This window comes from Alosa alosa, chromosome 16 (genome assembly GCF_017589495.1).
Source record: "Alosa alosa isolate M-15738 ecotype Scorff River chromosome 16, AALO_Geno_1.1, whole genome shotgun sequence".
Classification (NCBI taxonomy): Eukaryota; Metazoa; Chordata; class Actinopteri; order Clupeiformes; family Clupeidae; genus Alosa; species Alosa alosa.
Window position 1 is genome coordinate 11,361,699 of NC_063204.1, and position 15,539 is coordinate 11,377,237.

The 15,539-nt window shown below is 39.6% G+C and overlaps 1 protein-coding gene and 1 long non-coding RNA gene across 8 annotated transcripts in view; one reads left to right on the top strand and one right to left on the bottom strand.

Moving 5' to 3' along the window:
- LOC125309849 (myosin-6-like) overlaps positions 1 to 4,448 on the bottom strand; it is a 24,028-nt gene extending 19,580 nt beyond the window's left edge. For both annotated transcript variants that reach the window (XM_048266975.1, XM_048266974.1), the window contains exons 1-11: positions 4,409 to 4,448; positions 4,172 to 4,223; positions 2,183 to 2,391; positions 1,774 to 1,917; positions 1,485 to 1,641; positions 1,272 to 1,299; positions 1,084 to 1,189; positions 579 to 671; positions 427 to 490; positions 241 to 339; positions 14 to 117 (exon numbers count right to left, since the gene is read on the bottom strand). In XM_048266975.1, coding sequence (XP_048122932.1) covers positions 14 to 117; positions 241 to 339; positions 427 to 490; positions 579 to 671; positions 1,084 to 1,189; positions 1,272 to 1,299; positions 1,485 to 1,641; positions 1,774 to 1,917; positions 2,183 to 2,383 — 996 coding nt within the window. In that variant the 5' untranslated portion in view covers positions 2,384 to 2,391; positions 4,172 to 4,223; positions 4,409 to 4,448. The remainder of the gene's footprint in view (positions 1 to 13; positions 118 to 240; positions 340 to 426; positions 491 to 578; positions 672 to 1,083; positions 1,190 to 1,271; positions 1,300 to 1,484; positions 1,642 to 1,773; positions 1,918 to 2,182; positions 2,392 to 4,171; positions 4,224 to 4,408) is intronic.
- Positions 1 to 15,539, top strand: part of LOC125309864 — a 54,773-nt gene that overhangs the window by 11,825 nt on the left and 27,409 nt on the right. For 4 of the 6 annotated variants that reach the window (XR_007196198.1, XR_007196200.1, XR_007196201.1 and 1 more), the window contains exon 6: positions 8,370 to 8,474. This is a non-coding gene — a long non-coding RNA (uncharacterized LOC125309864). Of the gene's footprint in view, positions 1 to 4,157; positions 4,284 to 8,369; positions 8,475 to 15,539 lie in introns of all 6 variants that reach the window. The other 2 variants (XR_007196202.1, XR_007196203.1) reach the window with 2 other exon arrangements.

Sequence of the window (15,539 nt, forward strand, 5' to 3'; positions counted from 1 at the left end):
CAGGCCTACTCACATCAGTAGCTATCAGCTCATCAGCATCACAAATAGAGGCTACTTGTGTCTCTCCTTGGGAGATGAACGCGTAGTCATAGGGGTTGGAGGTGATCAGCAACATCTCTGAAGAAAAGCAGGACAATAGGTCAAGTAACACTACTGTAACTGAGCTAAGGTAACAAATAAGTAGACACTTATTGCACATTCATGTCCACAAATGACTGGAGATATACATGCATTTCTCACCCAACAGCTCTGGTTTCTTTTGGGACAGGATCTGGTAGAAGATATGGTAGTCTCTCTCAGCCTTGAGTTGAAAAGTGACACGGGACTTCTCCAGCAGATCTGGGGGATTAAAGAGTAATTGTAACTTTCAAGCCATACATTCGGTCTCCACAGATGAAGGCGATCAAAAAAGGCTTATTTACTTACAAGTCTCAATATCTGCTGAGGACAGCTTGCCGCTCACACCAAAGTGAATACGGATGAATTTACCCTAGCATGAGAGACACGTCAAAATGAAACAAGTGACAGAAGGTAGAAGTTTGAGATGATAATGAGTTGAAAATCAATAGAAGTCTTACAAATCGGGAGGAGTTGTCATTTCTGATGGTCTTGGCGTTACCAAAAGCCTCCAGAGCAGGGTTACACTGGATGATTTGATCTTCCAGTGTGCCCTGGGAAAATATAACACAACTAATGTCAGGTCTTGGAGACTAGCCTGGTCCCCCCCACTTAGTGTTTCCACTCATTTTCATTTTACTGAGATACTAGTTTGGCTCCTTTCAATGTGTTTATTTTTAAAAAATTGGCTTGTGGTAAAAGGTTGAAATAAAATGAAAAGGTTGCAGTTAGAAAATGTAAATCTATACAGTAAAGGTAAATACATTTTTTCCTGTGTGGTGGTTTATTAGTAGTTTGTAGAGGGTAGGCAAAGTAGGAAATAATGTTAGGAATCACTGATCAATATGATGGGTTAAGATGCACCAGTGATTTCAATGTAAAAGTCTCTTCACAAAGTGAGTGAGTCTGGTGAAATCAGGTTACCACAAGTAGAAATTATGTCCAGCACACAGTGAGGTGATTTACCTTTTTCTCCTGAGAGGGGTCCTTCTTTCCAGTGGTTGCTGCAATGCTAGCAAAGTACTGGATGACCCTTTTGGTGTTCACAGTCTTTCCGGCACCAGATTCTCCACTGTTGGGTGAAAACAAATAGGTTCACTCCCTCATATCAAGGTTAGCAGGAAATTTAGAACCAAAGACTGGATTATACTCACGTGATAAGGACAGACTGGTTCTCTCTGTCTGTGTAATGTACAAGCATGAAATGTTAATGTAAAACCAAGAACATGCGTTATATTCATGAATTTATGAAATTTATTTTAAAGCAACATGATGAATGTTTGATGAACATAACAATTGTTATTTATAGCCCTTGTCATTAATTTTCAATATACTGCAAAATGGTTGCTTTAATATAAGGTCTTTACCTGTCAGCATGTACTGGTAAGCATTGTCAGAGATGGAGAAGATGTGGGGAGGGGCTTCTGTTCTTTTCTTGCCTCTGTAAGCAGCCACAACTTCCTTGTCGTACACTGGCAACCACTTGTAGGGATTGACAGTGACACAGAACAACCCAGAGTAGGTCTGTACAAATAAACATACAATTGATTACGACCGATGTCAACAAATGAGTACAGGGTAAGTCTACAGAAAGAAATATATGGTAAATTTGGACATTTTTGCTACTATGGGCCAGAACCTCATGTTTGTACTTACGTAGATCATCCAGGCTGCATAACGCTCTTTGAGGTTAAACAGCACAGCAGGCTCATGCAGGAAGGTGAACATCGCCATGTCTTCAATTTTATCAAACTTAGGCGGGTTTTGTTGGTGGACATCTACATCTTTTAAAGTGACAGTCTGTGTGATAGAAAAAAAATCAGTGTCTTTGGAGAGTTCTCTCATTCATCTCTGTGTAATATATGTTGTTATAAATCTAAGCAGCTCAAAACATCTAGTCTGAGAATTGTATAAAAGACTTGATTTTGAAAGCATTTATAAACTGTAAGTAAGTGAGCTTTCGAATTAAAAAGAACAGTTAAATGGGAAAATAATGCAAGTGATTTGGTAATGTTAGTAGGTAAAAGCTCTGAAATAGGCTTAAAATGTATTTGCCATGCATTACCTTATCAAACTCAGTAAGAACAGTGACTTTGTCACCGTCTCTGCTTTGAACCGTTCCCTTCACATATTCAACCTCAGGGTCCACCACAAAGCAGGCCCTCTTAATGTCAAAGGGGCGAGTCTGGGCCTCCAGACGCTCCATATCAGACTTCCTCAGAAAAGGAGCTGCCGCCCCAAACTCTGCCATCAACGCATCACCCATGATGAAGACTGCAATGTAAATATTATGAACTAATTCATTTCTGCACAGATAAAACATGAGACCTTAAGTTTGAAGAGCATGATTATAGTAACAAGTCAGAATAGGCAAAAAAAAAAAAAGACAGCATATGACAGGCAGACCTTAATTCCTTTTGCCAATATCGTTACGATACTGAGGTGAGGTGAATGTTGTTGAGTTGTTTTAAGTTAAGGCTTGAAATGTACAAAGTGGATTAGGAGAATCAGATGGGTGAAGTTTGTATAGTGTAGGTTATGGTACATTTTGTTAAACTGGTTTGAAATAAGATATAGTAAAAGTAGGGTCATAATCGTTGGAAAAAATATCCGCCAGTAGATCCTATGCATCTTAGTCTCACAACGAGGGTAATTAGTACATACCAAAAATTCTAGAGCACTCTACAATCTTTGGTACATACTATAAAACATAGCTAGACACAGGCTATGATATCAGAATTTATTTTGATAGACTACAAATGGAATGTCAACTCTTCCACATGTGGCTTGGACGTTTTGCCTACCAGGTCCTGTCGCCTGATGACCCTGTATCTCTTTGTCAGTATACAGTACTGTCCAAATTAACAACTGGTTGTCTCAAAACAAAGAGTAAACTGAAGTAATTATATTTTGTAAATAGCTGAAAAAGACTTTTGCCACACATTTGACAGTGATCGAAATTTTAACAGCCATGTGAAAGTATTAACTAATCAGCTTTTTGACACCTCAGAAACATTGCCAAATGTAGAGGTCTGATGTCAAAACATGGTTTAGAAAAAAACTTATTCACGCATTTACAGTATCTCCAGCAGAGTTGATTACCACAATGGACTTTCAGGCCTTCTCAAAGAGATCATCAAACAGCTTCAGGTGATACAAAATACATTGGCTAGGGTTCTCATCAAACAATGAGTGACCACATCACTCCAATACTTACACTACGTCCTGCACTGGCTTCCAGTAAGTCTCAGAATTGACTTTAAAGCACTACTGCTTTCTTATAAATCACTAAATGGAACGGGACCAAATTATCTATCAGACATGTCTCAGCAGTCCACACCCTTGACCCTCCACACTGCTCAGGTCTCAGAAGAAATACTTGTTGGTAAAATATACTTGTTGGTGTGTGCACACAGGCATGTTTGCCCTGAAAAGAAAAATATGTGTGAGCACACAGTTTGGGACTACTTTAAGCATCTCCATAGAGTGCTGCTGTTCACTGGGTGCGTGACTAGTATCACTATCACTGGGTAATCATTCTATGTTGTTTTTTTTATTTATTATATGTCTATATGTCTTTTAATTATTATTTTTTAACACTTTTAAACTATTGCTCTTTTCTGCTTTTAAGACTATTGACTGTCTATGCTTTTATTAGCTATTCCTGCTTTTTTTTTATGTAAAGCACATTGAATGACCTCTGTGTATGAAATGTGCTACAGTATATAAATAAACTTGACTAGACTAAAACCCACTGTTTGAACTTAACATGGTGGAGTAGCTTTTAGCTGCTATACAGTTCAGTTCTGGAACCATAAAAAATGACCAAACTGTAGCCAGTTTCAAATCTAGACTTAGGACCAAACTGTTCTCAGATGCTTTCAGCTAATTGATCAAATACAATTACTGTTAATCAGATTCATTCTGTATTTTAAATATTTTTTAGCCGTTGCCCTTATATGCCTTTATTATTCTTTGCTTTTGTTTATGTAAAGCACATTGAATTATCCTTGTGTATAAAATGTGCTTTATATTTTCAGTCTGTAAATCTCACCTTGTTTGGGTCAAGCCTCAGATGTCCTGTTACGCAGATATGATGTCACTTGCTGTAGTTCAACAGAGAAGAAGTAATCAGATGACACAGTGTTACAGCAGCAGTGCTGCAGGTACAATTTGAGTCCTTTCACAGAATGCTAACTGAACAGATCCATGTGTCTGTCTCTGACTAGTCAGCCATGTCTCTGTATCCATATGTCTGTCCATCCATTTAGCTATCATTATTGCTACTTACCTCAGGGTTGTTCTCTGCTGTATCTGCCCCCACTGCCAAGGCCATGGTTGATGTGTCCTTTTATGTGGGGTGGTCCATCCCAATATGGACATGAGACCATGGCGCTGACTCCCATCACACCAGAGTTTAATTAAAGGAAAAGCAGGCTAAAGGGTGCATACATAGCAGGCATGTATGGCATGTAACAACAATAGGCTAATCCAGACAGGAGGGATCAGACACTGTAGGGGAGAATGGCACAGCATCATTAACACTTGAACTTGGTCCCTTATTTGGAGTTTGCTATTGTGAGATGCATCTCTGACCTTGTCTTTGACTCTGTCTTTCAGTCTCCTCCTTGACATCTCCCTGGCCATTAGAGAAATCTCAACCTGCTGATCCATGTGCACTTTTATTGTCTACATCACTTATGCTGTCTCTAGTCAGCTGTCCTTTTAGTACATACAGTGAAAGACATAGCGTCAAATTATTATTATTATTTTTTTTTTTTCTGTGTAATTTTAGAAAACAGAAATTCATCTGGATTTCTCTTTTGTGGATTTGTTATTTTTAAACTGTGCATTGTATTTGTTAACTCATTCTTTGGAAACAGCTATTGTCATTGTGTATAGAGCCAAGGGCAGTGGATGCTGACATTGAGGTTAATATCTCTTGAGTACTAATAACAAACAAAAATATAGCTGCAAGCAGCAATGAGGGGGGCAAGCAGATAGGCCGGAGTAACCATGGCAACGAAATGCTGTTAGCTCAATGCTGCAATCAGACGTATGGCCATAAGCTGTCAAAGCAAGTTTCACGTCTAGCACGTCAAAAGTTATGGGCAAAATGCATTTTTGCTAATTGCAGTGACCCTAGAGGTCAAAGGTCACAACATTTCTTCGGCATTCATCTAAAGGGGTCATGAGTCCATGTACCAAGTTTGGTTTTGATACATGCAACGATTGCTGAGATATGAGCTCACTTCCTGTTTGGTGGCTTCGCCACAAATTTCGATTGGATGTGACGGGCGAACGCTTCTATCAATTGTTACAGAAATAAATGAAGTGACAAGGCATGGTCTGAAGATGGTCTGTGCCAATTTTGGTGAAGATCAGATGAAATTTGTGACCTGTGCGAAATTGTTGGTGTTTTTGATCAAATCAAATATGGCGGCCGAATAAATTATATTTATGTGACAAGTTGCCCTCAGTTGACCTAAGGACCTTTCACAGTATTACCAGACACCACTAGTACAATTTAATTCTAAGCACAGCAGCAGCTACAGGCCAAAAGGCATGTTTGTGAATTACAGCGCCCCCTAGAGGTCAAAGGTCACCAAATTTCTTGAGGGTCCTCTTGATGGGGTCATGAGTCAATGTACCAAGTTTGGTTTTGATACATGCAAGGGTTGCTGAGATATGAGCTCACTTCCTGTTTGGTAAGCCCGAAAAATTTTGATTGGCTTTTTACGGGCGAACGGTAATACTTCCGAAGACAAAAAGTGATAACTTTTGTGAGGCTTGGTCTGAAGATGATCTGTGTCAAATTTGGTGGGAATCAGAGAAAGTATGTGACCCCTGATACATTTTAAGTGTTTTTGATGAAATCCAAAAAATCCATGGTGGAAAATCCATCATGGCGGAAAATGAAGTCATAGGGTGCGTTGAACTCGGCTTGGTCCAAGGATTCCAACAATACCTGACTTTTGAAAATCGGACCAACAGGTCAAAAGTTACGTGCATGAACGCACGTCCAACTTTGGCCTGTTGGTGGCGCTAGAGGGTTCGAGTTGCCAACATGAAACTTGGTGACATGAATCATGGGACCGTCCCCATTCAGTGTGCCAAATTTCCCAACTTTTTACCATACGGTTCTATGGGCTGCCATAGACTCCCATATAATAATAATAATAATAGGAAAATGTAGAAACACAATGAGGTCCTCGCAGCTTCGCTGCTTGGCCCCCAAAAAATCTTGCCTTATACCCTTAAACTTCTGCAAGATTGGAAACTGGTCCAACAACAACCACAGTTGTCTTTTTAAGTAGACTAAGCACTGCACTACTGGCACTGCATTGTTTCCTTGAGGACAAAGATAACCTGGTGTCTCAGGTTCCTCCATCAACTGCAGATCACTTTTGGAACATTCGTCAATGTACCTAGAGTACATACCCTTAAGAATTTACTGAATATACAGCAGCTGCTTTTTGGACTCAGAGGAGTGTGCACACAACTGCTGCTACTGTGTGTTATACAGATGGTACTGAAACACATAGGACAATTAAATTGAAAAACAAATTAAGAACAGATACCTGATTCATATTTTACTTGAAAATGAGATGTAGAAGACCTGGGTTTGGCCATTTTGAACTGATTCGCACACTACTGTACATGCATACAGATCTACAAATGTAAAAGCTTTGTGCCTGTGTTCAAATGGAATATTACAATTATAAGACTATGGTGGGTTACACCAACAAGGATTAATTTAATCTTGGTTTAGGCCTAAAGTAATCAAGGATTTGTTGATCTAGGTTTAAATTTAATTTGAGCTATAAGCATGGTTTAACAAATCCACGATTAAAACCTTAACCTGTGATTAAAACCTTGGATAAAACTTGATTTAATCCAGGTTAAAATGTAATCCTTGTTGGTGCAACCCACCCTAGTTATCTGAAATGAAATGTAAATTGTGCATACAGGGAAAACCATTATACTGAGGACACAAAGTCAACTAGGTAGCTGGCTATTGCTTCATTACAAATCTACAATTGTAAAGACTGCTGACGACTGAAATGAATGTCATTGAGTCCACTACTCAAGAAAACCATTGTGCGTACTACTGAAAACATTAGGACTACAGGGTAGGTGGCTACTGACCTCTCATATCAATCTAGAAACACTAGTTCAGCTGTTTGCACAAAGTCAAGTAGGTGTTGAGCCAAAGGCCTCTGGGTCTTACATTGTTAAGCAACTTGACTTGGGGTCAAGAAAACTGTGAAGACATGTTTACACACCAAAGAAAGTGTGAAGCCACACACAAGGTTTCCGATAATGTGACTGTGATGGCCTACGAGTGAGGGTGATTTTTCTTCACCCACTGAGACATTTGAGGTTGCAGGATTTGCGACCTCTATTCTATAGCTGTGGGATGTCAGACATGCCATTCCATCTCTTGTTTGACCCCTTATGGGGATCATTGTCAGCTGTCAAGAGCCCTTGAGCCATCACCACGACTGCCAATTTGTGGGACAAAACAGAATGAGGCCCTGTTGCACTGCATTGCCTTGAAGTCCTCTCTTGGGAGTGTCCTCCGGCCATGGAGACTTATGACTTAGCCTAGTGCTGTTTTGTTTATGATGCACATGCATGTTTCTTTCCCTTTATCCTTGAATTACTAAATGTTAATGTGACTGAGAAATATATAAATCTAATCTGTAACAGATGGTCATAAAACAGACACCAAGGCATAGACTTTTTATTATCCCATTTATTCTCCTAGGCTTCTTATAAGACCAGAAGATAAAAATGAATGCTATGCTATGCATTTTTTTTTATATAATTACTGAAATTAACTCATTATGTGCTTTAATAAAATGTGCTTATTGGCAAAAAAGGCACAAGACTTATGAGGAGGTTCCTTACATATTCAGTTCAGGGCTACATACTGTAATGGCATGCCATAGTCAAATTTGAGGTTAAGAAATGTTTCAAGATCACTTTCTGTCTACCACCTCCAACAGACATGGAGACTGGTATGGATGGCCTCTCTGATCTACCTACAGTACACCCAAAGTTAATGTGTGTGTGTGTGTGTGTGTGTGTGTTGAGGTGTATTGTGAAATGGAGCACAACAGATGTTACCTTGTCATCTCCACAGAGAGTCAGTGGACCAGCTGCCAACAAACTCCTCTCTGACCAGAGACTATTTATGTCTTTAACTTAAATACAATGTATTTATCTTTTTTTTTTTTTTTATTCAGAAGAACATGGCAGCAAAACGGAAAGAGCCCAAATAGATCTCGGGTCCTTGAGGTGGACCCTCACAGTTCAGTGCCAATACAACAGGAGATCTCAAGGTGTAAAAAGTAAGCAGACTTTACTATGTTGTACTCTGTGAGCATGTGCTGTAATATATTCTTGATTTGGCTTTGTTAATGGGTGTGGTAATTTGTTTCTATTTATAGTTTATGTCTTCAGTCTTAATTAATTCAGTCAAAATAATACAAATTGATGACTATTTCTAAATACCTTTCACCCTTTTATCACTTCAGTAAAGTTAGGATATCTCCTAAAATTGTAATATTTAGTTACTGTGCAAAATTGTGATATTTAGTTACTGTGATAGTTACTCCAAGTAAAACTCTTATGCTTGAACCAGTGGTTAAAATTCTGAACCCACCCAAGTTTTTTTTAACTTGATGGTTCATAATTATAAGTAGATGTAGCTAGGCTGGAGATTCCAGACTCTGGTAATCTAGAAAGATTAAGGGTCTGGCCACGAATAACGTAATGGCCCAACTCGAGGGGCTGCACCAAGCGTGCATTTGAAAATCTCACTGCTCGCAATTGGATAAGACTAAACCATAGACTGTATATATAGAACTATATATACAGTCTATGGACTAAACAACCAATGTTTACTGACTGATTCCGGACTTCGACGCAATTGGATAACACTATGACTGTCATCTGTTTAGCTTGCCTTTGGCCCGCCTATATCAGATACACAAAATGTGATTGGCTCCCCGCGATACAAGTGGCAAAAGTAACATGTATTTCTCTGGGTTTTCCAGGGTTTTCACACCAAGAACAATAATGATAACGATAACTATAACCATAACAATAAAAGCGTTCACACTGAACAACGATAAACAAAGTCTCTCCTTGTGGTAATTAATGTGACGGCTAAAATTTGATGGGCTATTAGCTTTTTATCGTTCTCAAAATTGCTCTTAAAGTGATCCCCAATGATATCATTCTTCATGTTGTTATCATTATAGTTTCATATAGTATAGTAACGTCGTCATTTATTCATAACGAGAACAATATTTGTTTATAGTTATCGTTATCGTTCTTGGTGTGAATAGGCCTTAAGATGTACCGCAAAGTGGTGCAAAATATCACCGCCGCTCAGTCCTGCACATTCTCTGCAAATAAATCACACTTCTCAATTTGTCTCCATCTTCTACTCCAACTCCTACTCTCGCAACTCATGTGTATATGAATGTGTGCGTGTGTGTGTGTGTCAGGGGCGGACTGGGACAAAAAGTAGCTTCGCCTTAGGCTTGCCTACTACTCACCCCACAAACAATAATAATGCTGCCTGCTGACTTACTGTTGGTGAATGGTTTTAAAAAAGTTTTCTCACATTCAAGACTATTTAGTTCAGAATGGAAGACATGAAAGTACTAACCAAGGCTTATTTTCTCATCCAGTCACTGTACACAATGTCTTAAATAGGCACTAGTGGTAATGACGTTAGCTAATTTCAACTGCGTTTACAATACAAACTATGTTGGACATGTGTTGGACCATAGAACAAAATTATTTTATTGTCATTTTTTCATTTTATCAGATTTACCAAGGGGTTGGGTTTCTTTAGTCTTCTCATTACATAGCCTAAGTGTACTGAAAGCAGTCCAGCTTACCGCAGGTTCTACTACCTGTTCACTGTGAGTGCCACTGCCAGAACTGCAATTGCCACCACCACCACTCACCCTCATCATCACCACATCATCTGCCATGGGAGCTGAATAAGGCCCTGCTGTGGCAAAAATGTTGTCTATATTTTGCAGCGTTTGCTTGAAGAGCAAGTTTCTTTTTTTCTAGCAGTTTCTCTGCGCCTCCTTTGCATTTTCTATCCATCTCAGAAGATCCTAGATAACGTTACGTTCATCCTACATTGCACTGCACACTGGCACACTGAGCCAAAAGGGGGAGGTGTTTCATGATATGATTGGGCCAGCCCCGTGTCAGTGAAGAAAATAACCAATCGGCCGCAGACCAGCATGTGTCAAGGGCTGGTGGTTAGGAAATGCATTACGAATGCATTACGCAGGTAGGACCAAAGCGAAAGGGTTGGTGTTTAAGAATGTGATTGGGCCAGCCCAGTGTCAATCGGGCTGCTGATCTACTAGTTTTATGGGCTGGACAGACTAATTTATACCGCTCAAAAAAAAATTAAGGGAACACTTAGGTTTTCCACAATTGTTAAAACACATTTTTTGAAACCTTCCACCCTTTTCTCCATTCTCAAACTACATTCACAGAATGTCTGACAGTTCTTGCAAAATAAGACACTCTCCTTGTGTTCAGAACCAAACAGTGTCAGAGTACCAATCCAGTGTATGATTGAAGTGTTCCCTTAATTTTTTTGAGCAGTATATAAATGAGGTGTTGGGACTGTCGGCTCAAATAGCACGTCGGCCCACCGGGAAAATGCAGGTGGGGATTCTGTTGTGTGTGTGTGTGTGTGTGCATGAGTGTTTATGAGTGTTTACTGTATGTGTGTGTTTATATGTGTGTATGTGTGTGTGTGTGTGTGTGTGTGTCTGATGGTGCATTTGTGTTTATTCATGTATGTGTTCATGCATGCCTGTGTATGATTATGTGTCTGTGTGTGCATGCATGCTTGTGTGTGTTTTTATATGTGTGTGTGTGTCTCTTTATGTGTGTGTGAGTGTATGCGTGTGTGTTTATGTGTGTGTGTGTGTAAGCGTGTCCATGTCTGAGTGCGTGCGTAAAGAAAGTAGAATGAACATCTCAACATCATTATCCTCTACCGGCAAACCCTTCGCTCAACACCACCATCTACAGGCCAATGGTATAAAGTTGCTAAATGTACACATAAATTTATTTTATTGTATGGCTGGCCCCAACCATACAAACAACAAATGGGTGGTTATGGGCTAGGTTGATGTGATCCCTTGAGACCAACATACCACAACAATTTGGTCATCTATGGCGCAACGTTTTTTTCGGCTTTTGTGTGCCCAGTGCGGACCAAATGCTTATCTTCTATAAAAAGCTAGTGGGGCTACTGTACATGACCACCACGTTTCATGAGCACTGGTGTTTCAGCGTCCCAGAATCGTTGAACAAAATTTCAATTTCAACAATTCCCCAGGTTGTTTTTGTTGCCGTTTTTGGAGCCTGGGCTGTCCACAGAGATCACGTTTTTTTACAGTGTATTCAGGACACAGACAGCTAGCGGGTGGTTAGGTGATGTTTGCAGCAAGTGACATAAAATGTTTTGGCCTAAAAAACGTGTGGCATCGCTTAGAGCTTATTAGAGGCAGACTGGTTAGGATCAAGGAGGTCATATTGTAGAAGAAATTTTGCAATTTGTTCTTAAGCTGCTCTTTAAGAGATGAGTGAGACCGGGTGATAGTTCTCCACCTGGGTGGGAGCAAGAAAAAACTTTTAAAGCAGCGGACTAACTATCAGTTTGAATGTAGGGATGGATGATGATATCGGCCTGACATCGGTATCTGCAGATAAAAGCTTCATAACTTATCGCCATCGGCTGATATTGACATTTCTACTGATGTGCCTGGCCGATAAGGTGACCTGTTAATCATGCGCACGCGAAGCAAATGTTTACGTTACTATGAGCGGTCAACAACATACTTCAACATGTTGGCTGTGTGGCAATATTTCCAAATTCCGGAAACTGATAACAAAATTGCTTTTTGCAGTGCTTGTGAAGTACAAGTGATGCAAGTAGGGCTAAAACGATACTTATACGTATAAAATACTCTTTTAACATTACCAATTTTACTTAACAAATAAAAATTAGAGGTGTATATCAGTATCGTCATCGGCAATTGGCCAGAATGAGCTTGTAAATATTGGCATATCGGATATCAGCTAAAATTCAATATCGTGCATCCCTATTTGAATGCAGTTGGAAATGTACCAGAAGCCAGTGATTTATCTGTGTTTAACTATCTCTTTTTCATTTCTTATCCAAACAACGTCAAACTTGGCACTGCACTTACTCGTACCCGTAGCAAGACACCTGCCAAGTTTGAAATCAGTCGGACGAATGGTTCAACACCAACAAAGCGCCTGGATGGGGTGACGGGCCATATACTGATGTCCTGCACAACCAGCTAGTAGAAGTTTTTACAGGCATCTTTAACCTCTCCCGACAACAAGCCGCAGTTCCAACCTGCCTTAACTCCACACACCACTCCACCAAGTGTTGGACCTCCTTTTTGTAGTGGGTCTTGTTGTTGTCCCTGAGTCCCACCACAGTGGTGTCATCAGCAAACTTTATTATGGTGTTCGACGAGTGGATGGGGATATAGTCATGAGTGAGGGGTGGAAGGTTGGACTGAGTACACATCCCTGGGGCGTGCCTGTGTTATTCCCGAAATTCCTGAAATTCTGTATTTTTGAGAATGCCTTCATACATTTGCTGAAAACCCATGGTATATATATTTCCAGAACTTTTATTTACTTTCCATACTATAGGTTACAAATATTTTATGAACAACCTCCTCTATAAAATGTTCCACCATATGAGAGTATAACTGGAAACTAGTATTTGTAAGTGTAATTAAAGTGGAAATTTCTGGTTCAGAGTTGTGAAAATGGCAATAATAGATTTTTTTTTGATGGCTGCTGGAAGTATTTTGATCTATTCAAAATACCCAAATTCAACAAATACCCACTGTAATAATTTTGAAACCGACTTTATCCAGTGTTAAGGTTTCTGTACTGAAAATGTATGCAAATGATAACATATTTCAGTAGATAACTGCGCTCATTTACAGTATAGTATATACTTAATATATACTTAATACTTATTGCACATTCAGATAAGTTGCAATACAAGAACATACTGACTGAATGTAAATAATCAGCTGTGGAAGTTTTGTGGAGATGTATATTAGTTAAAATGTTTAGCCTATTCATCTGTAAGATAGCCTTCCATAGACATACAATGAACATAAATAGACTGATAAAACACAAAAAGCTACCCCAAATGCAATGCTATCCCATATTTTATAGTTTTAGGGTGGTATACCTGATCAAAATCACTATGAGTACCTTTTGAATGGTACCAACTGACAAAAGTTAGGGGGTCTGGCTCAAGGACTACATTCATCTACTTTTTCTTATTCTTTTTCTTACTATTTCTTGTTATAATTTTAACCATCTCTGTCACTGGTCTTTGTCTTATCACTGTGTTTTTTTGTCTCCTGTGTCATATTGACTTAAATAAAGAGACCATCTCTGAGCAAGCAATAATGTTAAAGTTGTGACCCCTACCTTCCAATATCACCTCCACTCCAAGACCCACAGTTTCTATGTCTGCGGGGACATGTGCCACACGGTTCCCCTTGCTTGCGTTAGTAAGTCTCTGCACACTGGGATTTCCCATGTCTTTGGTTAGCGATCTGCAAACCACGTTTGACTCTCCCACCGGGGGGCAACTAACAGCACTGACATTCGTTCGGTTCTGACTCTGTCCAGCACCGCTTGTATCAGGCTAATTGGGGGAAATGCATAAAGTGACGTGTTCGGCCACTGTTTCACTAACGCATCCACTCCGAGAGTGGCAAAACCATAGGGGACAGTGGATTGCTTCCTTCGAAACGAAGAGGTGTGCTTGCGCTTGGCTGCTGACATACTTCAAATTGTTAATACCTCCCTATCTGGAACATTCCCTGGTTGCCTCAAACATGCCATTATTACACCACTACTAAAAAAACCTAACCTTGACCCCTTGGCTTGTGAGAGTTACAGGCCTATCTCTTGCTTGCCTTTCTTAGGCAAAATTCTAGAGAAGGCTGTTTATAAGCAACTTTGCACCTATTTGTCTCAAAACTGCCTATCAAACATGCCTATCAATCTGGGTTTCGGGTAAATCACAGCACATAATCTGCTCTAGTCAAAGTTGTAAATGACCTTAGAATTGCGACTGACAATCACAAAATGTCGATTCTTGTTCTCCTTGATCTAAGTGCTGCATTTGATACAGTAGATCGTGCTATACTTCTTCAACATCTTCAGCATTCACTTGGTCTTCAGGGTACAGCTCTTGATTGGATCTCATCCTATTTAAACGGGAGATCTTTTTCTGTTTCTATTAATAGCCTCTCTTCTGATGTAATGCCCATTTTATATGAGGTACCACAGGGGTCAATTCTTGGTCCTTTGCTTTTTAACTTGTACATGTTACCACTTGGGTCTATCATTCGGCAACACAATGGGCCCGATCATGACAGTCTAATGCGCATCGTCACTAGTCAAAAGCTTATTCAAATATATGGGTGTGTTTGGGCGTAACATCATTTAAACCAATGAGAATGACATCTGTCATTCCCTTTAACTGCGCAAAGCGCGACATCAAAGAATGCATCAGTATTTTGACAGTCAACGGCGCATTTGAAGGAGTCTGCTCCTCTGCTTGCGAGACTGTATGGAACAGTCATTCCACTAAACCATGCTTTACTAAAACCTAGCTTTTACGCATCTGCACTCGTCTATTATTTGAACCCAATGGCAAAGTGAAACTAACTTGTCAGTCAACGACAAGGCAGTTATACACAGTAAGTTTATTTCACTATTGACAGACAATGGGTTACCATTGAAAATATAAAGCTGGAAAAAGCAACACTTACCCTAATAATTTTTGAATGACTGAATAAAACAACGTTTATCTTGCAGAGGAGTTGCTTATATCTCGTGATAGTGCGTCTTCAGTTGTGCTCTAGCCTAATCACTTTTAACCGTCATTACCAATTTGCAAATGCATTGTGAGATGTATTTCGTAATATCTTTATATTCTAATTATTTATATATTTTATATAAATAATTAGAGTGAAGAAAGGGGAGATCGCACACAGGGGCTGAGTAGTTCCAACAGTGTATTTTTCAAAAAGCCGAAAAAACAATTACAGGCCACATAAACAAGGGGTAAACGTTTCGGGTCTAGCCCTTCAAACACTCCATTTTATTATTATGACCGCCGCAAGCGGTCATATAGGGATTGTCAAAGTTTTTTTTTTTTTTTTTCGTCATCTACTTTTTGGTCAACGAATTTTTGGTCAACGATACCCGGGACACCGAACCACCGGGGCACATGAAATTTTGTGGGTATGTAGCCCCACTAGACTTTTACAGAAAAATTTTGTTTC